At 32.3% G+C, this 26,194-nt stretch overlaps 2 protein-coding genes and 2 pseudogenes across 2 annotated transcripts; all 4 read left to right on the top strand.

Moving 5' to 3' along the window:
• The first annotated feature begins 285 nt into the window (after positions 1–285).
• Positions 286–26,194, top strand: part of LOC137818079 (uncharacterized) — a 59,704-nt pseudogene continuing 33,795 nt past the window's right edge.
• On the top strand, positions 11,673–14,209 carry LOC137819053 (seed linoleate 9S-lipoxygenase-like; annotated as a pseudogene).
• Positions 19,925–25,588, top strand: LOC137818812 (seed linoleate 9S-lipoxygenase-like). The gene is made up of 9 exons (XM_068622428.1): positions 19,925–20,477; positions 21,297–21,583; positions 21,739–21,979; positions 22,749–23,069; positions 23,211–23,296; positions 23,402–23,509; positions 23,814–24,121; positions 24,220–24,483; positions 24,708–25,588. The coding sequence occupies exons 1-9, from the start codon at positions 20,249–20,251 to the stop codon at positions 24,790–24,792; spliced, it is 1,929 nt and encodes a 642-aa protein (XP_068478529.1). The 5' UTR covers positions 19,925–20,248; the 3' UTR covers positions 24,793–25,588.
• On the top strand, positions 24,949–25,588 carry LOC137818813 (seed linoleate 9S-lipoxygenase-like). The gene has a single exon (XM_068622429.1). The coding sequence runs from the start codon at positions 24,949–24,951 to the stop codon at positions 25,459–25,461; it is 513 nt and encodes a 170-aa protein (XP_068478530.1). The 3' UTR covers positions 25,462–25,588.

Raw genomic sequence — 26,194 nt, forward strand, 5'->3', positions numbered from 1 at the left:
TTCACACCATTTACTTTTACTAGATTATTAGAGGGGTACATCGACAACCATGAAATAAATAATTTTTGGGTGGTTTCAAAAGAAACTTCCTCCTTCATTAATACAATGATATTTATTAGAAGCTTAATTGTTAAGGTTTGAATGTGTGGTCTTAATTTTATTTATTCATTGATAAAAAGAAAACAAGGATATTTATTATCATCTTAGATCTACGATTATACTATAATAGAAGCATCACATAGTTTGGTGTATAAATAGCTGAGACAGCCTTAGCTTTCTCACAACTCAGAAGTCTGAAATATCACAGATTCATAAGAAACTATCGTTGCTATAGCAATGAGTTCAATAGTGGTGAAGGTGAAGTTGGTGAAGGGGAAGGTGGTGTTGATTCGGAAGACTCTGGTTGAAACCCTAACCAACCCTAAGGCTCTCATTGGCACTGGCTTCAAGCTAATTAACTCTTTTGTCGATGATATCACTAAATCTGTGTCTTTCAAGTTGATTAGTAGTACCAACTCACAAGATCATCGTTAGTCTTCTCTCTTTCTCATGTTTTTCCTTTCAGCTTCACACTATGCATTATCAGTTAAAAGTTTTCATCTCATCAATGCTTCAAAAATAGTTATGTTTATAATTTGTAACATGATTTATAATTTACAGTTAAAAGTTATGTTTTATCAAAAGCAGTAGTTCATATCCCATATGGTGATTTGAAATCAAATGATACTGTAAAAACAATCTTTGCTGATGTACTTTTTTTTATCAGCAAGTAAAAATTATACATAGATAATTTTCACCAAATCCCTTATAAACAACCTAAACTTACAAAACTAAAAAAAAAAAACAAAGAATCTAGTTAAAAAAAAAAAACCTTACTATTATTTTTGGATTTTGATTCGTATGCATTTTGCAGCAACAAATGTGGCTGGGAAAGTGGGAAAGGATAGCCACTTGGAGAATAAAGCTTCTGTGTTACGAACCTTGGAGGGCACAAAGGAGGAGTTTGATATTTATTTTGAATGGGATCATAATGAAATGGGAATTCCAGGAGCATTCTACGTTACAAACTTAATGAGTGATGAGTTCTTCCTTGTCAGTTTGACTCTTGAATATCCAACAAGTGACCACGACCAAAACAATATCCACTTTGTGTGTAACTCGTGGGTTCATAATGACCACAAAACAGGTCGCATTTTCTTTGCCAACATTGTAAGTCAAATATCACGAGCATTTGTTATTTCCATTCTTAATTTAAATGAGAAAACTATATCTTTGTGAAAAACTATGTGTTGCAGCCATATCTTCCTAAAGGGACACCAGTGACATTACAAAAGTACAGAGAAGAAGAGTTACAGAATTTAAAGGGAGATGGAACTGGAAAGCGTGAGAAAGGGGATAGGATTTATGACTATGATGTCTATAATGATCTGGGCACTCTACCCATCGATAAACAAGAAGATCACCCAGTTCTTGGAGGCCCGAAATATCCCTACCCTCGTAGGGTTAGAACTGGGAGAAAACTCATCCACAATAACAACAATGGTGAGTAACATTTTTATCATGTTTTAATTACATGGTGTAAAAGTTTGAATTCTTGATGATAAAAACTGTCTCAATGCTTAATTTATGTCTTGACAGGTGGTGAATACGAGGAACTAGCCGAGGATAATTATGTGCCAAGAGATGAAAGTTTCAGTAACGTGAAGGGTAAAGAATTCCGTGAATTAGGAAAAGAAAGTTTAGGAAGAATCCAACCCTTGCTCCTCTCTTTATATTTAAAGACCACAACAAACGAATTTAATGGCTTCGAAGAAGTGCAGAAAATGTATGAAGGTGGCGTTAATCTTCCTATATCTATCACTGGGAATGCTACTCCAAGTGTCCTTCAGTTCCCACTACCTAATGTAATCAAAGGTAACTTAGTCTCTTCCCACTCCAACGTAACCACTTCCACACATTACACTATTTGTTAATTTTATTTTGTTTCTTATAATTTTGTATAGAAAGCAAGTTTGCATGGATGACCGATGAAGAATTTGCGAGAGAGATGATTGCGGGTGTAAACCCTGTTGTAATTCGCCGTCTTAAAGTAAGTGCAAATATCTCATGTTGAATTATTCTATTGTCTTGCCCTTTCTTTTTCTGATCATTGGACATCTTTATTAATGGCAGTTGGAAGATATCATAAGCATATCGCCATACAAGCCACTTTGCAACTGCACTCAACCCAGTACAATAACAAAAGAACAGTTGGAGATCAACATGGATGAGGTTAAAGTAGATGAGGTGATAATATAAATGTACTATAAAGTAGTTCAATATTTTCTTTAAATAGTTGGATTTGGAAATATTCTTTCTAGTATTATATTGTTGTGATTCAGAGGTATATGAAATTAACAGTAATCATTGAAATTAAATTTGTGGAACAGGCATTGGTTGATGGAAAGTTATTCATATTAGATTACTATGACGCATTCATGCCTTATTTGACGAAGATAAACGAGCTTCCTTCTGCAAAGGCTTATGCCACCAGGACATTCTTGTACTTGAAAGAGGACGGGACATTGAAACCACTTGCTATTGAATTAAGCAAGCCACATAAATGTGGAGATATTTATTTGGGTATCGAGAGTATAGTGGTGAAGCCTGCAGACAGAGGTGTTGAAAGTACAATTTGGCAATTGGCCAAAGCTCATGTTGTTGTAAATGACACCAACTATCATCAGCTCATAAGCCACTGGTATATACATAACAACTCCATCTGCTATCAACATACATATGCAAACATGTTTACTCTATAAATTTAATGTTGTAACATTCCTGGTGTCTGTCACAGGTTAAATACTCATGCAGCGATTGAGCCATTTGCCATAGCAACACACAGGAACCTCAGTGTACTTCACCCCATTTATAAACTTCTTCATCCTCACTTCCGTGACACCATAAACATCAATGCACTTGCTAGGAAATCCCTAATTACTGCAGGTGGCATTTTAGAGCAAACTTTCTTGCCTGGACCGTATGCTATGGAGATGTCTTCCGCTGTATACAAGAATTGGGTTTTCACCGACCAAGCATTACCAAACGATCTCATCAAAAGGTAAATTAAACGTATTAAATTAGAAACATCAATATGTTCAATTATGGTAAAAATTGAGGTAGCCTTGTTATCAAAATAACTTTTTTTTTTTTTACTTTTGACTAATTTAGAGGAATGGCGGTTAAGGATGACTCTGTCCCTCATGGGCTTAGACTTTTGATAAAGGACTATCCTTATGCTGTTGATGGACTAGAAATATGGAATGCTATTAAGTTGTGGGTACAAAAGTACGTCTCTCTGTATTATTCAGATGATGATGCAGTTCAACAAGATGATGAATTGAAAAATTGGTGGAAGGAAGTTGTGGAGAAAGGTCACCCTGACTTAGAAGCTGCACAATGGCCTGAAATGAAGACTTCTCAAGAGCTGGTTGAAACTTGCACTACCATTATATGGATTGCTTCAGCTCTTCATGCTGCTGTTAATTTTGGACAGTATCCTTATGGAGGTTACATTCTGAACCATCCTACACAAAGCCGAAGATGGATCCCAAAAGAAGGAACTCCAGAGTATGATGAGATGAGCAAGAAACCTCAAGAAGCATTTTTGAAAACAATTACTCCAAAGTACCAGACAGTTGTTGATCTTTCAGTGTTGGAGTTATTATCAACGCATTCTTCTGACGAGGTATATCTTGGACAAAGAGACACTTTGGACTGGACTGGTGATCAAAAGGCAAAAGTTGCGTTCACATCATTTACAGAACGCCTAAAACAGATTGAGGATGATATCTCTGAAAGGAACCTTAACCAAGAACTCAAAAACCGAACTGGACCAATCAAATTTCCCTACACTGTGCTTCTTCCCACCAGTGAAAAAGGGATAACTTTCAGAGGAATCCCTAACAGTATCTCTATCTAAACACGCATGGTGGTTTTTTGTGTTATGTTTTTACTTTTCAATAATATAGGCATGTTATGTGTATGCCTCATTCTGTGTTCTTATTTAAGTCACATTTGTTTTGGTCCACCTTTTGTACCCTCATAAATAATGGGAACTTGTTATTTGACCTTTGAGTTGTATTATTCAAGAGTTATTATCATAAATAATATTATATTTTATCTAACTCATTCTTATTCCTTTTATTTTTTTTAATTATTTTTTTTTTAAAAAAAGGACATGTGATTTCGTTCTCCAATTTTAAAGACTTAATGTTCTTAATCTTTACCAATGACAATACTTTTTACCTGCTTAACAGCCAATTTTAATTATATAATAATATAATTAAGAAGATAAGGCCACGAGGTCATATAATATTGCTCTACATTTATTATTATCCTTGGCAGTAGTGCATCCCTTGATTTAGTCGACCATATACCAATTTGCCAGAGAAAAAATCATTTTAAATTCATCATGTGCCCTTTTACTCTATTTCATGTGACAGATTAAAAAAAAAGAAAAAAAAAAAATATATATATATATAAGAAATAATTTTTGAGTTTAATTCAATTTTACATAGTAACATAAAGTTTGAAATTATTTATTTTATTTTATTAATAAAGAGAATATATAAATAGAATATTAAAAATATTTCAACAGTGTCGACCATAACAAAATAGTCCTTTTCAGGTAGTCATTCTAAAAAATAAGCAAAACAAAAATTAGTCAATCTGGAAAATTTGTGTTTCTTTAAACCATAATGCCAAAAGATATTTTTTTTCTCAATATTACTGCTGGGTTTGGTTTGCTGCATCATAAATAAAATTAGTCCATGCTGAAGTACACCTATATGTTGCATCAAATTTACCTTAACACAACTTCCAAAAAAAATAAACCTTTTCAGAAATTCTTCGGATTCTTCAGATCAATTAGCATGTAGTCAAAGTTCTTTCTTCAGATTTTGTTTTCCAATATCTAGGTTTGAAACATGTAAAGTGTTTGATTTTTTGAGATTTAGGTTTGAGTCCTTATCCATGTTTGATACATTGCACCTTGAGCACGAAAACTATATATATCACGACCAGTTGCAACTATATTTTCATCCATATGAACACCAAGTGAAGTGAATGAAAGCACATGGTTGTAACTTCTAATATGTTGTCTAAAATGTCTACTTTCAGAAGAACAACCAGAAAATATTTGAACCAACTCATCCGGAGCAGTAACACGAGGAAGTAATACTTTTCCACCTGAGCAACACATATCACGTGATTCATGGTAAAATAATCGTGCATGACAATGTGCACATGTAGTCGGAGTTGACAATTGAAACATTACCATCGCAACAGTGTTTCTAAAATTTCGAGCACAGTTATGTATCCGTCGAAATCTTTGTTGCCTTCCTACATGTGTAATAATTTTTCAAAAAAGTGAAGTATTTCATTGAACTTCCATCACGTAAATATTGCGATAAAAATATACTAACCATGTTCAATGTCAATGACATTTGTATTACTTAGTCCTGCTTCATTATCATTTGATCCTTGAAAGTTTTGTGGAGTAAAAGTAGAACCTGTGAAGTTAAATAAATGAATAAAATTACATAGAACAATTTAAAGCAAAAATATGTGTTACCTGCATCATTTATTGACCGAGCCAAATGTCGAATAGATGACAATCTCCTTCCTGAAACAATATTTGTCATATCAATAGTATTGTTTTTTTCTTTCTCTATAAGTTTTTCTTCGTATAGATATTTCAACTGTCTTTTTAAATACTTTTTTAAAATTGACATCTTATGCATAAAAGTGTACTAACCAGGTTCAGTAACATGTGTGTTACTTGGTCCTGCTTCATTATGATTAGATCCTTCAAATGTCAAGTTAAATGAATGAATCTATAAAACTATAAAAAAAAATTTGTTGTGTTATATAACATGTTTGTTATCTGCATTATTGATTGATCGAGCCAGATGTCGAATAGATTTCAATCTCCTTTCTTTATAAGTTCTGTTTTATGTAGATAGCTCATTTGTCCTTTGTTCAATGGTCATTCTTTGTCTTCTATTTACAATATTTAAAAAATGTGGTAAACAAAAATTATATTTAGAAAAATTATGTAAAAATTCTAAAATATAAATCAAAACTAAAAGCAAAACAAATTATGAAAACACTTTCATAAACAATTAAAAAAATCAAATAATAGTATTATAGTACACATCAAAAGCAAATGTTACTAATATTAATGACAAATCACTAATGCAAAACAAACATACAACAAGAATTAGAGTTGACCTTTTTTATATAAGTGGTAAATGAAAGCAATCAAAAGCACCAAACAATATTGATTTATGAAATAAAAATAAATAATAAGTATGTGACAAAAAATAGATAGCATAAATAAAAAGTATCTTCAGAAAATAAATATGTAAAATATGATAATATTTTAAAAAAACATATTTAAGTATTTTTTTATCAGAGCAATAATGATTGAATAACAGGAACCACTTAAGGGTGGTTCAATCCTTATACAGACCTAAAAAATGAGATAATTTCTCTGGTCTCCCAAACCAGCAGATAGAACAAACAAATCTACCACTAAAAAACCCGTACAATTTCAAAAAACTAACCCGTACAAAATCAAAATTAACCTGTACAAAATCAAATCTAACCCGTACAAACCCAAATAGACTCAAAACCAAACTCAATACAATCTCTTTGCACCCACCACAAGGGACAAAAAGAACAACAGAAGCTTAGAACAACAAATAGCCCAACCCAAGGAGTAACTCTTATAAAAGCTCACTTTATTGAAAACATATAAGCTTTAGGATCAATGCGTAAAACTAGCATAAACAATTTTAGAAGTTACCCAAGACCAAGCCTTTAATTGTGCCAAAGTGAACACTTCCGAAGGATCGATCACCCCTCCTTGGAATATATGTTTATTCCTGTGCTTCCATAATTCACTAACTACAGCAATCCAAACACAATTCCAGACTACATTAACCTGGACATGAGCATTTAGCAAATTAAAATGCAAGAAGTGAGTTGTTGGGACAACATGGTCAACCGACGCAATCCCTAACCATGTATAACACTGATTCCAGACTAACCAGACAATCCTGCAATAAAAAAACATGTGTTTTGTCGACTCCACATATTTAAGTATAATTTAAATATATTTTTAATTTATGTGATTTTTTATTATTTAAATACAAAAATTAATTTTAGTTCTTGAAATTAAGTATTGGGAGTCGTTGTTAATAATTTAAGTAAGTATTGAAAACCATTACAGTTAATTTTTTAATATTTGATTAAATATAATTTAATTATGTTTTTAGTTTAAAATTATACATTGGTCAACCGTTCCTTGGTCAGTTGGCGTTGACGTGTTAGTATAAAACTATACAAGTTAGATTTTCCTTTATCTTCTTTTTCTTCTTCTTTTTCTTCGTTTACTGATCGGAGAAATGGAATACGACTGGGAACTAGAGTTCTTTTACTCTTATCTTATCATGAAGCCTTCGATGTTAGGATTCTGAGGATGACGGCGAGAGGCGTCCAAGAAATAGCAGGAAGCGTAAAGAAAAGCTTCAACGCAACTGTCGCTGTCACCGTCATGTCCGTGACTTTGTCATTCGTTAGGTAATCTATTCTTTCCTTTCTTTAAAGCTAACACTTTGTAATTTTCTTTTTTTTTCTTGTTTGCTAATTTTCAGGTTATGATGAGTCTTTAGTCTTTATGTTTATATGTATATTTTTTCCTATTAATATAAAAAAACAAGAATTATGTTTAATATGATTCATATATAACATCAACACGGAAGAAAAAGAGGAGTTCAGGGTTGGATTAATGGGTCCCTTTTTTTTATCAGCAAAAAGGTTTGAATAAGAGGAACCGGTGATTCAACCCTTATACATACCTAAAAAATATGAGACAATTTCTCTGGTCTACCAAACCAACAAATAGAGAGACAAACAAATCTATCATTAAAAACCCGTACAGCCCGTACACTTTCAAGACTAATCCGTACAATTTCAAAACTAACACGTACAAATTCAAATTTAACCCGTACAAACTCAAAACCAAACCCAATACAATCTCTTTGCAACCACAAGGGACAAAAAGAACAACAAAAGCTTAGAACAACAAACAACCTAAACCCTAGGATCAATGCACCACTAAGAGTAAATAAAACTAGCAGAAACAGTTTTAGAAGTTACCAAGACCAAGCCTTTAATTGTGCCAAAGTGAACACTTCCGAAAGATCGATCACCCCTCCTTAAAAAATATGTTTATTCATGTGCTTCCATAAATAATGGGTCCCCTTTACTACCATTTGGGTAAGTATGTGTCTTGACTTAGAGCTTGTCTTGTCTCTTGATAAAGTCCAACCATGTCATGATAATATTTGCCATTATCTAGATGGCTTCCTTATGTTTTGGTCAAGGGGTTGCCTAAAACTAGCTTTGGAGCAAGAAGAAAGACTGTCACCGTCATGTCCGTGACTTTGTCATTCGTTAGGTAATCTATTCTTTCCTTTCTTTAAAGCTAACACTTTGTAATTTTCTTTTTTTTTCTTGTTTGCTAATTTTCAGGTTATGATGAGTCTTTAGTCTTTATGTTTATATGTATATTTTTTCCTATTAATATAAAAAAACAAGAATTATGTTTAATATGATTCATATATAACATCAACACGGAAGAAGAAGAGGAGTTCAGGGTTGGATTAATGGGTCCCTTTTTTTTATCAGCAAAAAGGTTTGAATAAGAGGAACCGGTGATTCAACCCTTATACATACCTAAAAAATATGAGACAATTTCTCTGGTCTACCAAACCAACAAATAGAGAGACAAACAAATCTATCATTAAAAACCCGTACAGCCCGTACACTTTCAAGACTAATCCGTACAATTTCAAAACTAACACGTACAAATTCAAATTTAACCCGTACAAACTCAAAACCAAACCCAATACAATCTCTTTGCAACCACAAGGGACAAAAAGAACAACAAAAGCTTAGAACAACAAACAACCTAAACCCTAGGATCAATGCACCACTAAGAGTAAATAAAACTAGCAGAAACAGTTTTAGAAGTTACCAAGACCAAGCCTTTAATTGTGCCAAAGTGAACACTTCCGAAAGATCGATCACCCCTCCTTGAAAAATATGTTTATTCATGTGCTTCCATAAATAATACATATCAGCAGTCAGAGATTAGTTAACTTTTATTTGTAGGTTTTGCAGGTAGAACTTTATCCAAATGCAAGGAAGTAGGGTGCTAACTGATGATGATCTGCTAAGGAAGATGTAAAGGACTAGTGGGTGGGTGGTATCAATATAGTGAGCATGTAAGGAGATGATATGTTGGAACAGATGAAGCATAAGTTTACGTTCAATCAGTTTATGATGCTGGAGGGGCTGCGATTACAACAGTGGTAATCCTGGAATCAATCTCATTAAGCTCCCTTGCGGAAAGCTTCTCTACCAATTTTAAATGGTTTATCCTATAAATGAATTCTGCACACCTTTTTTCCTTGGTCCTTAGCCTTGTTAACTTGAGGTCCAGTAGCATGTTTTTTACATTCATCCCATACATCCGTGTTGGGGCATGTTAATATAAGAATGTTAAGCTTTGCTTTTGCTGAACTTCTTTACCAAGTGGGGTTGTTTCTTCTGAGTTCTTGTTAGTATAAATATATATACGTGTTTGCATCAAGAGTTTTTGATGAAAAGTTAATACGTGAATATTAGATATAATAATCCGTTAAAATTTTTAAAAAATATATTAAAAACTGTGACACTGATTTTATGATTTTAATTAGTTCAGTAATAAACATTACATCATGAAAATTACTAACAAATGTATTTACCATATTAATTATTCATATGCTTGTAAATAAAAGTATACTAATTAATTATGAAATTAAAATAGTTTTTTATAACAAAATTTCATTTCAATTAATTGAGTAATTCAAACCTTAACATTTCACTTTATACTAATGTCCTAAACCACACGTTTTTTAACGCACGTGAGAACTGCACAATCTCTTTAGAAGTTCAACGCACCTAACTTAAGGCAACCCTCCTCCACCAATCATGGTGAAAAGTTGAGGAAAACGCCATAAAAATTTCTTTTAACACTAAAATAGTAAACAACACACATTTTACAATGAATTGTAATAATAATTTTAATTAAAAAATAAAATATATATAATTAAAATAATAATTTATTGGAGGTGTGAAGTGTATGTATTTTAGTGTGTGGTGTTAAAATATCACCACTCAAAAACTAATTAATTAGACAAAAACTAATTAATTAGATTAAAAGTAGTGTAAAAAAAATAGTTATTATATTAATTAAATTATATTATAAATTAAAAAAATTACTAGTCTCTAAACTAATTTATATTATTAATAAAATTTATAAACTAATTTATAAACTAATGATAAATTAAATATTAATTTAAAAATTTATTAATAATAGAAACTATTTAAAATATCAATAATTTTTATTAATATCTAATTTAGTCATTAGTAATTATTTTTTGTGTTTAAAATTTGTTTTTATTTAATAATTTTGTACTGACTAATTTTTTTTCCTCAAATATCTTTAATTAAATATTTGAAATAAATCATAAATTTTTTAGATTTTATTTAAGAATATAAGTATTAACATGTATCAAAAACATCTTTCAAACTTAAAATATTTAAGGGTAATTTTGAAACATTTATACAAACTATAAATTTATTACTCAGTTAGGTGAATTGTTTGGAAGGTTACTGATACGATATGGATACATACACAAAGATACAAAGATGTGTATAATCTTGTAAAATGTAAGACACGGGAACACGGATTTATATATTATATAATTATGAGTTATATAAATTGACAATATGTGGTTCAAAATGATTTGTTCTTTATTTTTATAATCATATTAAAAGTTTATACAATAAGTTTCAATTTTTAAAAAATTAATGTATTTCTTCTTTTTAAATTTGTGTTTAAATCGTACTAGAATTATCATAAATTCAACATATTCTTTTGCTGATTGGATGATGAATCCTCTGATGTGCATTACCAGTTGTAAATGAGTAGGGCGCAATTAGTGCAATAGTGTAGGCTCTGTCAAGTCAGTCCTTTGTTTTTTTGGAGGCAAAGAGATCGTCGGTCGATGAAGCGTCGGCAGGGCTAGTGACTGGAGTGAAGTCGTAACAAGGTAGCCGTACTGGAAGGTGCGGCTGGATCACCTCCTTTTCAGGGAGAGCTAATGCTTGTTGGGTAGTTTGACACTGCTTCACACCCAAAAAGAAGCGAGTTATGTCTGAATCAAATTTGGAGATGGAAGTCTTCTTTCGTTTCTCGCTGGTGAAGTAAAACTAAACTCATGAGCTTATTATCCTAGGTCGGAACAAGTTGATAGGAGCTCCTTTTTTCACCCCCGGCGTTCTCCATGCGTGCGTAGTCGGTGGTCGCCGAAGTTATGCATCATCACCGCACTTGAAGAACAGAAGACCAGAGCTGCTGGTGTATGGTCAAGAGAAAGGAGCGCAGTCGAGAAGGCCAGCATGATCGTCGGTCGATGAAGCGGCGATCTCCATGTGTGCGTAGTCGGTGATCGCCGAAGTTAAGCATCATCGCCGTTTTTGAAGAATAGAAGATCAGATATTGGAAGTGGGGGGCGATGTGGATGAGGGCACGGGGAAGGCCAACAATGGGGAGTAACATTTTATCATGTTTTACTTACATGGTATAAAAGTTTGAATTCTTGATGATGAAAGTGTCTCTGTGCTTAATTTATGTCTTGACAGGTGGTGAATACGAGGAACCAGCCGAGGATAATTATGTGCCAAGAGATGAAAATTTCAGTAACATGAAAGCAAAAGAATTCCTTGAAATAAGAAAAAAAAGTTTTGGAAGAGTCGAACCCTTGCTCCACTCTTTATATTTAAAGACCACAACGAACGAATTTAATGGCTTCGAAGAAGTGCAGAGACTGTATGAAGGTGGCGTTAATCTGCCTATATCTATCCCTGGCAATAGTACTCCAAGTGTCCTTGAGTTCCCAACACCTCATGTAATCAAAGGTAACTAAGTCTCTTGGCACACCAACGTAACTACTTCCACACATTACATTATTTGTTAATTTTATTTTCTTTCTTATCATTTTGTGTAGAAAGCAAGTTTGCATGGATGACGGATGAAGAATTTGCGAGAGATATGATTGCCGGTGTAAACCCTATTGTAATTCGCCTTCTTAAAGTAAGTGCAAATGTATAGATCACTATATATGTTGAAATATTCTATTGTCTTGCCCTTTCTTTCTGATTATTGGACATCTTTATTAATGGCAGATGGAGGAGCTGGCATCGCCATGCAAGCTACTTTGCAACTGTACTCAACCAAGTACAATAACAAAAGAAAAGTTGGAGATCAACATGAATAGGGTCAAAGTAGATGAGGTGATAATCTAAACATACTAAATAAAACATTTTGATATCTTGGGAATATACAAAGTAGTTCAATAATTTGTGGAGGTACCTGAAGTGATATTGTTTGAGATTCAGAGGTATATGAAATTAACAAAGTGATCACTGAAATTAAATTTGTGGAACAGGCATTGGCTCATGGGAGATTGTTTATATTAGATTACTATGACGCATTCATGCCGTATTTGACCAAGATAAACGAGCTTCCTTCTGCAAAGGCTTATGCCACCAGAACATTCTTGTTCTTGAAAGATGATGGACATTGAAACCACTTGCTATTGAATTAAGCAAGCCACATCAATGTGGAGATCGTTATTTGGGTACCGAGAGCACAGTGGTGCTGCCTTCAGAGAAAGGTGCGGAAAGTACAATTTGGCAATTGGCCAAAGCTCATGTTGTAGTAAATGACACCAACTATCATCAGCTCATAAGCCACTGGTATACATACAACAAATCCATCTGCTACCAACATACATATGCAAACATGTTTAGTCTATAAATTTAATGTTGTAACATGTAACATTCCTGGTGTGTGTCACAGGTTAAATACTCATGCAGTGATTGAGCCATTCGCCATAGCAACACATAGGAACCTCAGTGTACTTCACCCCATTTATAAACTTCTTCATCCTCACTTCCGTGACACCATAAGTATCAATGCACTTGCTAGGAAATCCCTAATTACTGCAGGTGGCATCGTAGAGCAAACTTTTTTGCCTGGACCGTATTCCTTGGAGATGTCTTCCGCTGCATACAAGAATTACCAAACATTACCAAACGATCTCATCAAAAGGTAAGTTAAATGTATTAAATTAGAAACATCAATGTGTCCAATTATGAATGGCAAAAATTGAGATAGCCTTGTTATCAAAATAACTGCTTTTTTTTTTTACTTTTGACTAATTTAGAGGAATGGCGGTTAAGGATGTCTCTGCCCCTCATGGCCTTAGTCTTGCGATAAAGGACTATCCTTATGCTGTTGATGGACTAGAAATATGGGATGGTATAAAGAGTTGGGTACAAGAGTACGTCTCTCTGTATTATTCAGAAGATGATGCAGTTCAACAAGATACTGAATTACAAAAATGGTGGAAAGAAGTTGTGGAGAAGGGTCACGGTGACTTAAAAGATGCAAAATGGCCTGAAATGAAGACTTCTGAAGAGCTGGTTGAAACTTGCACTACCATTATATGGATTGGTTCAGCTCTTCATGCTGCTGTTAATTTTGGACAGTATCCTTATGGAGGTTACATTCTGAACCGTCCTCCACAAAGCCGAAGATGGATCCCAAAAGAAGGAACTCCAGAGTATGATGAGATGATAAAGAATCCTCAAGAAGCTTATTTGAAAACAATTACTCCAAAGTACCAGACCGTTATTGATCTTACAGTGATGGAGATTCTATCAAGGCATACATCATACGAGGTGTATCTTGGACAAAGAGACAGCTTGGACTGGACTGCTGATCAACATGCAAAAGATTTGTTCAAATCATTTACAGAACGCCTAAAAGAGATTGAGGATGAAATCTCTAAAAGGAACCTTAACCAAGAACTTAGAAACCGAACTGGACCAATCAACTTGCCCTACACTGTGCTTCTTCCAACCAGTGAAAAGGGGATAACTTTCAGAGGAATCCCTAACAGTGTCTCTATCTAAACACGCATGGTGCTTTCTTTTGTGTCATGTTTTTACTTTTCAATAACATATGCATGTTATGTGATAACATGCCTCATTGTGTGTTCTTGTTTAAGTCACATTTGTTTTCGTCCACCTTTTGTACCCTCATAAATAAGCTTATTAGCAGATTTTTTTTTTATGAATGGGACCTTGTTATTTGACCTCTCAGTTGTATTATTCAAAGTCATGTAACATAGATACGGACACTGATACGATACGGACATGGATATGTGAATATGTAAAATTTCTAAAATGTAAGACACGGGACACGGATCTATATATTATATAATTATGAATTATATAAAGTGACAATAAAGATTTATGTGTATAAGTATGTTTCAAATTATTTTTTGGAGCGAAAATATGTTTTTCATGACTGGTTCACACTGATTTGTTTCTTAGTTTTATAATTATAATAAGAATTTGTGCAACGAAGTTTGAATTTTGAGAAAATTAATGTATTTTTTCTTTTTAAAATTGTGTTAGAACCTCCGACACTGTCCGATTATTATCATAAATAATATTACATTTTATCTAACTCATTCTTATTCCTTATATTTTTCTTTTAATTATTTAAAAAAAAAACATGTCATTTCGTTCTCCAAAACTCTTACTGTCCTTAGAAAATATTTTTACCTGCTCAACAGCCAATTTTAATAATATAATAACAAATATTAAAATTTTAAATTAAAAAAAATATAATTAAAATGCTTTTATTTTGAGTTTTCAAACTAATATTTCTATCCTTTTACTGATATGAATCACCCTTAAAAAAATCGTCAAAAATTTTTCTCACGTCATTGATATATAGGTTCATTCTTTTTTTTATTAAACAAAAATTCCCATGTTGCACGTGTTCTATTTTAACGCAGTAAAAGTCAATAATTGAAAATTAAAATTTGTCTTCTTTATAGTAATTCATATTTAAATATTGCAAGAGGTTTGCAATGATACAATCCATGGTCGCATTGCTTACTGTAATCAACTTGAAGTCTCTTTCATTGAGAGATATTAATATAATTAAGAAGATAAGGCCACGAGGTTATATAATATTGTTCTACCTTTTATTATTATCCTTGGTAGTAGTGCATGCGTTGATTTAGTCGACCACATGACCAATTTGCCAGAAAAAAAACATTTTCATCATGTGCCGTTTTACTCTGTTTCATGTTTGAGATAAAAAAAAATATATATATATATTAAAGAAATAATTTGAGTATAAAAAAATATAATCAAATGAGCATAAAAGAAGCACACACATAACAATTATTGTATAAATTTTGTTTACACCCATTTATATAGATACTTAATATAAATATTATACTTTCTTTTATTTCTTTTACATATTATTATCCTCTGTTTTCTTTCTTTATACAAGCATTAACATGCAATTAGTTTGATTGAAATTGAATTTTTATTCTTTAAATAAAATCTAAATTTTAAGAAATGTTTTAAAATCTCTATTTTTTTCGTTTTTTCTGATTAAAAAAAAAAGAAATGTTTAAAAATATGTGATATGATGGAACTTACTAAAAGCAAACCTTTTTTTAATAGCATTCAGAATGTTGTTATCGTTTTTAGCATTGAAAATTAGTTTCTTGCCACTAGAATCAATGAATCGTCATCCTTGCTCTTCACGTGACTTCTAATCTGCGGGCTACCTTATGTTAACTAAGAGGGGTGATACAATACCACAAACAGGAACAAAAACATTCACATGTCAAAAAAAACTTATTGTTTAACTAATGGTCGCAAACAAAATTGCTATTTTTTTTTACTGGTACGACCGGACGACTGGGTGAGTCCCGAATCATCTGATCATTTGACCACAATAAGAAGATCACGTGATAACATGGGTTGACCAAGTCGGTAGGGTTAATCTATAGTTGAAAAGTGTTTAGCACAACCCTAAACACGAACAAACCCATTAATCTGACCCATCAACGAAGGCCCATTAAGGTAATCCAAGAATCAGGTACGTCATTATCTACAGTACTCTAATAATCGAGTGTCCATACCCTGACTGACTTGATGGTCGGAGTGTCTTCTGCAGCTACTATCCCAACCAGGACTATCAGACGACCGAGAGGAGGAAGGTGAAGCAAAAAACAAAGAGCGATAATGATCGACCGAGTGAAAGAACAAGACAATTGTTCTCTAAGCCCAACTCCCGTTCGAGAACGGTTTTTCTACATTTCATTTTCAAAATTTATTATTTCAAAATTACAATATAGTTAAAAATTATTTAATTTAAAAAATTAATATAAACTAAGAAATTTAATTTAAAAGAAATAAACTCTATGTTGGGAAGTTAATTTTAAATGATGATACTTTTTATAAGATATATATTGTATATAATTTAACAAAGAAATATATTTTGTAATCTAAAGTAAAAGAAAAATGTTGGAAAGGGTATTTAATTGGATTTTTTAAAACATTTTCGCATATACTAAACTATATTGGATGATTTTGTCGGAAAACATACGTTTGAAAAAACTCGTTTTTCAAGAAAAGAAGAAGGAGAATAAAACATTTATTTTTTACAAGTTCATATAATATATGTTATAAATACTCTTTCTCCAATCTCTTTTGAGTTTTTCCACTATTCTTTTCGATATGTCTTTAGACTTCATCACAATCCCAAATTTAAGAGTAAAGTTTTTCATTTCACTATATATAATAATAATGTGTAATAGAATAATAAGATAAAGAATATTAGTATAAGATTTCTAATAAAATAACATAATATATATATATATATATATAAAAGTTAAAATTAGAATTAAAGCCGGGTTTGAGTGTATTTGTTTTTCTTTTAAAATGTAAAATCCATGTTTATTTTTGTTCTCATTTTTATTCATTATGAAAATTGTATTTCATTTTTTCCCGTTTTGTAATAAGAATTTCCATACATGATGTTTTGGTACTATCTTAATTAGATTAATTGATTTCTTTTTTAAATTAAAAATATTTTTCATAAAACCTCAACCTTTTTAGTATGTAGAAGAGGAACTCCCAACAAACAGAATCATAAGCATTCTCATAATCTATTTTGAAAAAGACACAACTTTTCTTCTTCCTTTTTATCTCTTTCAAAGCCTTGTTAGCCACCAAAACATTGTCCAATAACCCCCTTGCCTTCAATAAAAGTTGATTGTCTAGTGTATATAACTTTGTTTATTACCTTTTTCAACCTTAAAGACAACAACTTCAAAACAATTTTATATAGACATCCAACTAATGAAATAGGTTTAAAATCACCCAGCTGTTGGGGATTATCGACCTTGGGGATCAAGCAAATGAAAGACGCATTGGACTCCTGGGTCATCTACCTCGAGTCACAAATTCATTAATAACTGACAAAATATCTTTACTTAAGAACTCCCAGCAAAACTTAATAAACCCAAAGTTGAACCCATTAGAACCATAACTATTTGAACTATCACAACTCCAAACAGCTGACTTAATTTCCTCCTTAGAGAACTCTCCTTCCAACATACAATTGCCCTCACCAGATATTGAATTGAATTTGATATTATCCAGTCTCACAGGAACCCCTTCATATTTGACAAACCTTGATTTGAAGAACTCTTTGACCTTATCTTTCACCACCTCCCTATCATCGCACCATTGCCCATTCACAAAAACTCTGTTTACCCCGTTCCTAGTCCTCCTCCACTTTACGGAAATGGAAGAATTTAGTGTTGAGATCACCATGCTTCGGCCACTTATGACGCGCTTTTTGTTGCATTATAGCTTCTTACTTTAAAGAAAATCTTATTTTGTTCTGCCAACAAAAACCTCTCCTCTCTTCCTTGCTCGTCTAGCTCATTTTCATTGTCTCGTGCATCAAATTCTTGAATTTTCTTGCTCAACTCTTCCCCCACCTTATTGACATTCCCAAAAGTGTCCTTGTTCCAAACCTTTAAATTCGCCTTTACCTTTTTCAGTTTTTCTTTGAATACAAAAATCCCCCCACCTTGTATCTTCTAATTGAGCCATTTATTTCTCAAAAAATCTTTAAACCTACTGTCACTTTGCCAAACATCTGAATGGTTTCACCCCCAAGCCGTAGTCATATCCTTAAGAATTATCGCACAATGATCAGAAACAGACCTGCGCTGATGACAAATTGCTTACTATCCGGCCAAATATTCAACCACTCTCTAGACACTAGCACCCTATCAATTCTACTCTTCACAGACCCATTCGTTTTATACCATGTAAATTTTCTACCCACCATTAGAATGTCCACAAACTCTGACTTCTCGATAAAGTTATTAAAACATCTTATCTCTCTTCTGTAATCTGAATACGAATAAGAGCTTTTTCTCTCCTCTTGACTTCGAATAGAATTAAAATCCTCTAACACGCACCACACCCTGTTACTCTGCCTTCTTCTGATCTCGCTAAATTCTTCCAGATTAACTTCTTTTCTTTCAAAGTACCGGAACTATAAAAATTCACAATAATAACATGGACCCATCGCCACCCCTCCACTCCCCTTCAATAATTGAGAAATTCTTTCCATTGAACGAATGTAAAATATGAAAAATTGGTAGTTAAAACCTTGGTAGCTAATTAGATATCAATTTAGAAACTATTTATTAATAATAAAAACTAATTTAGAAACCAATAATTTTTTTAATCTTTAAAATGGTCTCTAATTTAATCGCTATAGTAACTAATTATTTTTTGTCTCTAAAATTAGTCTCTCTTTAATGATTTTCTTATAGTGTATCATTGGTGAGAGTCTTGATTTGAAATTGTGTAAACCACTAAACCGTATAGGATAGATAGTCTTTTCTAGAATTGACAAAAACAAGCGCTTTTATTTAAGCATGTCATTTTTCAACATATTGTTGTGACATGCTTTTATGAATCTTTTTGAGAGACAAAGGAATCAAATATTCTCAATAACTTAGAATAAACATAAAAAGATTTTCATGAAATATAACGTTAACTTAATATTATGTGTTTATCGTATAAGTACAAAAATATTTATTAGACATGAAATAAAAAAACTATAACATATTATATCATATGTCAAAAGAAAATTCTTCATCTTACACACAAAATATAATCATATTTTACACTTTATTGTTTCCCAATACATTATCAATATATGTGTGTGGTTGAATATTTCTTTAACAAATTACACTACAAGACAATCATGAAATAAAAAATAATTTTAGAAACAAAAAATAATTAGTTGTTATAGTGACTAAATTAGAAACCATCTTAGGGATTAAATAAATTTTTGGTTTCTAAATTAGTTTCTATTATTGTTAAATGGTTTCTAAATTAGTATCTAATTAGCAACCAAGGTTTTTGCTACCAAATTTAGAATCTAAATAATTGGTAGTTAAAACTTGGTTACTAATTAGATACCATTCATAAACTATTTAACAATAATAGAAACTAATTTAGAAACTAATTTTTTTAGTATCTAAAATGGTATCTACTTTAATTACTATTGCAATTAATTATTTTAGTATCTAAAAATTGGTTTCTATTCGATGATTTTCTTGTAGTGTTTGTTATATAACCATTATATAATTAGATGCATGTTTACCATGGATTTTCTTGTTTCCGACGCCAAAAAATAGAAGTTCTTTTATTATTTGTCTTAATCAATTTACACGTGTTATAAATTGGTTTCTTTTTTAAATCAAAATAAGTCTCTATAAATCTCTTGGCATGAATATGTTTAATACTTGGTTACAAGATATAATTGATTAATTGTGTTTGAGATTTTTGTGATATCAGGTAAATCATTTGAGTGTAGAAAGACACAAGAAACGTTAACGAGATTAGACTAATGACATGGATAACATCAATCTATGATATAATAAAAGAGACTTTAATTAACAGTGAGTTGATATCTATATCACCTATGGAGTTTTTTTTCAGCAGCCACATATAATAATGAATCAAAGTTGGCAACTTGACAGTAAAAGAATGGTTGAAGGTTTCATCTCTCTCCATCTATAAATAACTCATCACTTTGCTTCCTTTCAACTCACAACCTACAAAGAATTTCAACTGTTGATATTATCATCATCATCATCAAGAAGAAGAAGTTGCAAAGATGTTTCTCTTTGACAAGAGCCAGAAGATCAAGGGTACTGTGGTGTTGATGCCAAAGAATGTGTTGGACGCCAACGAGTTAACTGCAGTGCAGAATGGAGGACTTGGTGGTGTTGTCTCTGGTTTCTTCGACGCCGTCGCCGACGTAGCAGGACAAGCAGTTGATACTGCAACTGCCATCTTAGCCCGTAATGTCTCCTTCAAGTTGATCAGTGCTACCTCCACTGATGGTTTGTTCTCTCATCTTCTACCTTTTTCTTCTTCCATTTTGTGCCACTCATGATGATTACATGTTTTTTCTTTTATCAGACAAAATATATAATAAATATGACAATTTTATAGATAGTACATTTTTTTTAACGAAGAATGAAATAAATTAAATTAAAACGAAACATTTCATAGATTCTAGCCCTTATATCACACAGCTAACTTTCACGAGTTTTTTTTATCATGATGGTGTTATTTTTATTTATTTTTACAAAAATTGGGTCCGTTTAAAAAGAATTACAAATTTAAAAAAGTCGTATTAATTCGACGGGACTTCATATGCAAAAATCGTCCCAATTAGACACGACTCTGTCATGTCATACTGAAGTCACGACTCTGCCTTAATTGGAACGATTTGTGTATATAAAGTCGTGTTGAATTGACACGACTTGCCTAAATTTGTAATTTTTTTAAACAGACCCCATTTTGATAAAAAGCAAAAAAAATAACCCTATCATAGTAAAAAATCCAACTTTCACCCATAACTAAATAAGGTATATAGTATTCTCACGGATCTATGAAATTATTCCTTATAGTACATATTTTTACATGACAACTTGAGACAGGATAATATTATAGAACATATAGTTGTCCATATATATTATAATTAAATTTAGTTTTTTACTTAAAAACATTCTTATAAAACAGTTTCTTATTTCTGTCAGGTTGCTTTCTTTCAATAGTTTACAAAGTATTTATTAAAATATTTAGCATCTATATGACTTTTTTTAAGATTGCTGTTGGTTAAAGATACTCATCTTTTTGGTTTTATTTGTTTGTAGCAAATGGAAACGGGAAAGTTGGAAAGGAAACGTACCTAGAGAAGCATGTTCCAACGCTACCAACCTTTGGAAACAGACGAGATGCATTCAATGTTCATTTTGAATGGGATGCTAATTTTGGAATTCCTGGTGCATTTTACATCAGAAACTTTATGAATGATGAGTTCTTCCTCGTCAGTGTCACTCTCGAAGACATTCCAAATCACGCAACCATTCATTTTGTCTGCAACTCGTGGGTCTACAACTTTAAAAAATACAAAAAGGATCGTATTTTCTTTGTCAATAATGTAAGTCTGAATATATATATCCAAACCTAGCTACCTAGCCAGTTGTTTTGAATCTTTTGTTAGTAATAGTTTTCTAGTGTTTACAAGATTAAGCTCAGTACTTTTGCAGTCATGTGTATCTTCATTTCTTAAATGATTCATGAAAAATGTTGCAGACATATCTGCCAAGTGCAACACCACCTCCACTGGTTAAGTATAGGAAAGAAGAGTTGGAGGTTTTGAGAGGAGATGGAACAGGAGTACGCATGGAATGGGAAAGGATCTATGATTATGATGTGTACAATGATTTGGGGAACCCAGACAGTGATAAAACGCTTGCTCGTCCTGTTCTTGGAGGCTCCAGCACCTATCCCTACCCTCGTAGGGTTAGAACTGGTCGAAAAGCCACCAAAAAAGGTTAGACTTTTTGTCTTTTCTTTTATCATGTTTTCATTTTTTTAAGGAAACTCATGGGAGCAAGTGGTTGGTCGGAGCTTTTTAAATAGAAAATATAGCAGTGGTTCTTTAAAGAATAAAAGGATAACAGTGACACTTTTCAGTAGAAAACAATATTGGCAACGTGCTTGGAGAAGAGAGGGAGAAAAACAATATTTTAATTGAGGAAAAGAGCAGAAAGGAGGAAGAGGTTTGTTTGCTTGAAGGGATAATGGAGAAAAGTTGACTTTATTTAATATGAGCAATGAGACCTACCTTATTTGATTTGATTTACAAGGAGAAACAGTAAAAGCAAAATCTCAACTCATTTGATTTGTACGAGGAGATTATATTTTTATAAACTACATATTTATTTACCTTGCTTATTTTCCATGTCCTTTCCTGCAAAATTCTAAACAAAATGAGATATTTGTATCCTCTCCAGCCAAAAGATATAGTTAAATATGGGAAATTTTTTACCCCTTTAGAATTATACCTGGCTTTACTCTTCTTCTTTAAATTTTAAATTTTGATTAGTGCTTAACAAAACTTATCATGTGCCACAATGGGAAAAATGTAAGTGAGAAAGAGAAAGAAACATGTTTGTGATTTAATGATAGACTTGACAATATATAATAAGGATATTTTGTTGCAGGTTTAAGAATGTTTTGCTCTTTTGGCCTGCAATCTGTCAGTGTTCTGAATGTTTTCTGATACTTGTGCTAATATTAAGTGTTGGATTGTTTTACAGATCCTAAAAGTGAGAAACTTGCGGGCGACATTTATATGCCAAGAGATGAAAAATTCGGGCATTTGAAGTCCTCAGATTTCCTAACATATGGATTAAAATCCTTGTCTCAACAACTGTTACCTTCTCTGGAAAACGTTTTTGACTCAGATTTGACATGGAACGAATTTGATAGCTTTGAAGAAGTGCGTGCGTTACATGAAGGTGGAATTAAGCTACCAACAGATGCACTTAGCGACTTTAGTCCCTTACCAGTCTTCAGGGAACTTTTCAGATCTGATGGTGAAAATGCCCTTCAGCTTCCACCACCTCATGTTGTGAGAGGTACCTTAATTCCACATCCTAGTCAAAACAATTTATGTTTGTTTAAACTTAGTATATTCCAAACTTTCATCTGAACATAGTATTACATATGTTAACTTCTGTGAATTAAATAACCAATACAAACTTCTATGATTTGAGCAGTTAATAAATCTGCATGGATGACTGATGAGGAATTTGCAAGGGAAATGATTGCTGGTGTAAACCCAAATGTCATTCGTTGTCTTCAAGTAAGTTCATATATTAATTTCATGGTTAATCAGTGAAGAATGTTAGGTTTTTTATTGTTCCACTATCTTGTTAATGGACATATTTCTTCATTTTAATAATGGCAGGAGTTCCCTCCAAAAAGCAAGCTAGATCCCACTCTCTATGGTGATCAAACCAGTACTCTAACAACACAAAAGTTGGAAATTAACATGGGTGGGGTCACAGTGGAAGAGGTACTCATATACATATTTGTTCTAGCTCCACTATGTGAATACATAATTAACTATAGCCCTAATAATGACTTGTGCTATATTTCCAACAACAACTACTCTTTTGAGGAAAATATAATATTCATCAAGTGGAAACTGATGGGGTATATTAGCTGGCTCAACCACAAGGATAACACAAAAAGTTAAATCTATTTAATATGTTAGAAATTGAAAACAATCACACTTTTTTTTATATTTAGTTAGATTAATTTGGAATTATTCTTTGTGATTCAAATTGATCACTGAAGTTAAATTCTGTTAAACACAGGCACTTGCTGCAAAGAGATTATTCATATTAGATTACCAAGATGCATTCATTCCGTATCTGACAAGGATAAACAGTTTACCTACTGCAAAAGCTTATGCCACAAGAACAATCTTATTCTTGAAAGATGATGGCACTTTGAAGCCACTTGCTATCGAATTAAGCAAGCCACATCCAAGTGGAGACAATTTGGGTCCTGTGAGCAAAGTTGTGTTGCCTGCACTTGATGGTGTTGATAGCACGATTTGGCTATTGGCTAAGGCTCATGTAATAGTAAATGACTCTGGTTATCATCAACTCATCAGCCATTGGTGAGAACTTCTCTGACAATATTCAGTGAATCTATGTTGTATGCACGTAAATGAATTTATTATTAATATTTTTCTTCTTCTTCTTCTTCGTTTTACAGGTTAAAAACTCATGCAGTGATTGAGCCATTTGCCATAGCAACAAACAGGAATCTCAGTGTGATTCACCCCATTTATAAACTTCTTTATCCTCACTATCGGGATACCATTAATATCAATGGACTTGCTAGGCAAAACCTGATTAATGCAAGTGGCATTATAGAACAATCATTTTTGCCTGGAAAGTATTCTATGGAGATATCTTCCATTGCTTACAAGAATTGGATTTTCACTGACCAATCATTGCCAGCTGATCTCATCAAGAGGTATTATTAAATATACATGCATTAAGAAGGGAAAAAAAACAAGGAATACGTTAAAGGTCATCATCTAATCATAAACTTAACTATAATTTATGTGGTTTTACTAATTTTTATACTAATTATCTTAAAATTTACATACATTTTTCATTAAAAGAGACATTTCAGGTATCCCAATCTTATTGAGAATGGTTAGTAACAACTTTTTTTTTTCTTTTTGCTTAATCAAGAGGATTGGCAACTGAAGATCCTTCTGCTCCTCATGGCCTTCGTCTTCTCATAGAGGACTACCCTTATGCTGTTGATGGACTTTAAATATGGGATGCTATTAAGATATGGGTTAAAGAGTATGTCTCCTTGTATTACCCCACAGATGTGGCAATTCAACAAGATACTGAACTTCAAGCATGGTGGAAGGAAGCTGTAGAGAAGGGTCATGCTGACTTGAAAGATAAGCCTTGGTGGCCTAAAATGAAGACTGTTCAAGAGCTTATTCAATCATGCTCCACCATCATATGGATTGCTTCAGCCCTTCATGCAGCTGTTAATTTTGGACAATACCCTTATGGAGGTTTTATCCTGAACCGTCCAACTCTGAGCAGAAGATTCATCCCAGAGGCAGGAACCAAAGAATATGATGAAATGGTGAAGAGTCCTCAGACTGCATATTTGAGAACCATTACACCAAAGCGTGAGGCCATTATTGATCTTACAGTGATAGAGATATTGTCAAGGCATGCCTCTGATGAGATCTACCTTGGGGAGAGAGATAATCCAAATTGGACATCTGATTCAAAGGCATTAGAAGCATTCAAAAGGTTTGGAAGCAAGTTGACAGAAATTGAAGGAAAAATCACAGCAAGAAACACCAATTCAACTATGAAAAACCGATATGGACCAGTTCAACTTCCATACACATTGCTCATTCCTACAAGTGAGGAAGGGTTGACTTTCAGAGGAATCCCCAATAGTGTCTCTATCTAGAGAATGTGTGGTGGAATACCTTGATTATGCATCAATCTACTTTCTAATAACATGTTTTAGTGTACTTGAGTATGCTTGTAATCGTGTATTTGAAAGTCTGTGCTTACCAAGAAAATAACAGTGTTTTAGCTATTTCTTAATTTGTCAACCTCATAAATTTATTCTAAGTGCCTACGTGTTTTTTGTAAACATTAAACATGAGACAATGTGATAGATGTGGTGCAATCATTGTGTATATAAAACAGATAAATGAATACAACAAAGTCTTCTACTTCTAGAAAAGTATACTAATAATCAAGATTATCATATAAACTTTTACGAATGTCCTTATCTTCTCTCAATATTTTTTATATAATTTTATGTAATCTACCAACGTTTTCGTGCACATTTCAAAATGAGTTTTTTTATTTATTTATACACATTTCTATTATAATATAAAATGTTCGGTTTTAATTCTGAATTATATTTTAATGCTTTTTAAAGAAAGTGTCAATAATTAAAATAATTTTTTTTTCATAAATATAAATACATATATTAAAAAATATTTAGTTGTTATTCAAATATATATATATATATATATATATATATATCCTAATTTTTATATATAAAACATTTATTTCCCTTGAAAAAATAAAATGCTAATTTTTAATTAAATAAAAAATTGATTAAAATTTTTAAGAAAATCATATTAATAAAATAAACAAGAATACATAAAGAGAAAACAACAAAAACA

The sequence above is a fragment of the Phaseolus vulgaris genome, chromosome 10 (assembly GCF_000499845.2).
Source record: "Phaseolus vulgaris cultivar G19833 chromosome 10, P. vulgaris v2.0, whole genome shotgun sequence".
NCBI lineage: Eukaryota > Viridiplantae > Streptophyta > Magnoliopsida > Fabales > Fabaceae > Phaseolus > Phaseolus vulgaris.

Excerpts from the sequence above, each read along its gene's own strand:
- LOC137818813 (XM_068622429.1), top strand. The coding sequence starts at position 24,949 with ATGAAGACTGTTCAAGAGCTTATTCAATCATGCTCCACCATCATATGG.
- LOC137818812 (XM_068622428.1), top strand. The coding sequence starts at position 20,249 with ATGTTTCTCTTTGACAAGAGCCAGAAGATCAAGGGTACTGTGGTGTTG. Across the intron at positions 23,510-23,813 it reads GTGGGGTCACAGTGGAAGAG|GCACTTGCTGCAAAGAGATT; the intron begins GTACTCATATAC and ends TGTTAAACACAG. Across the intron at positions 24,484-24,707 it reads CCAGCTGATCTCATCAAGAG|AGGATTGGCAACTGAAGATC; the intron begins GTATTATTAAAT and ends TGCTTAATCAAG.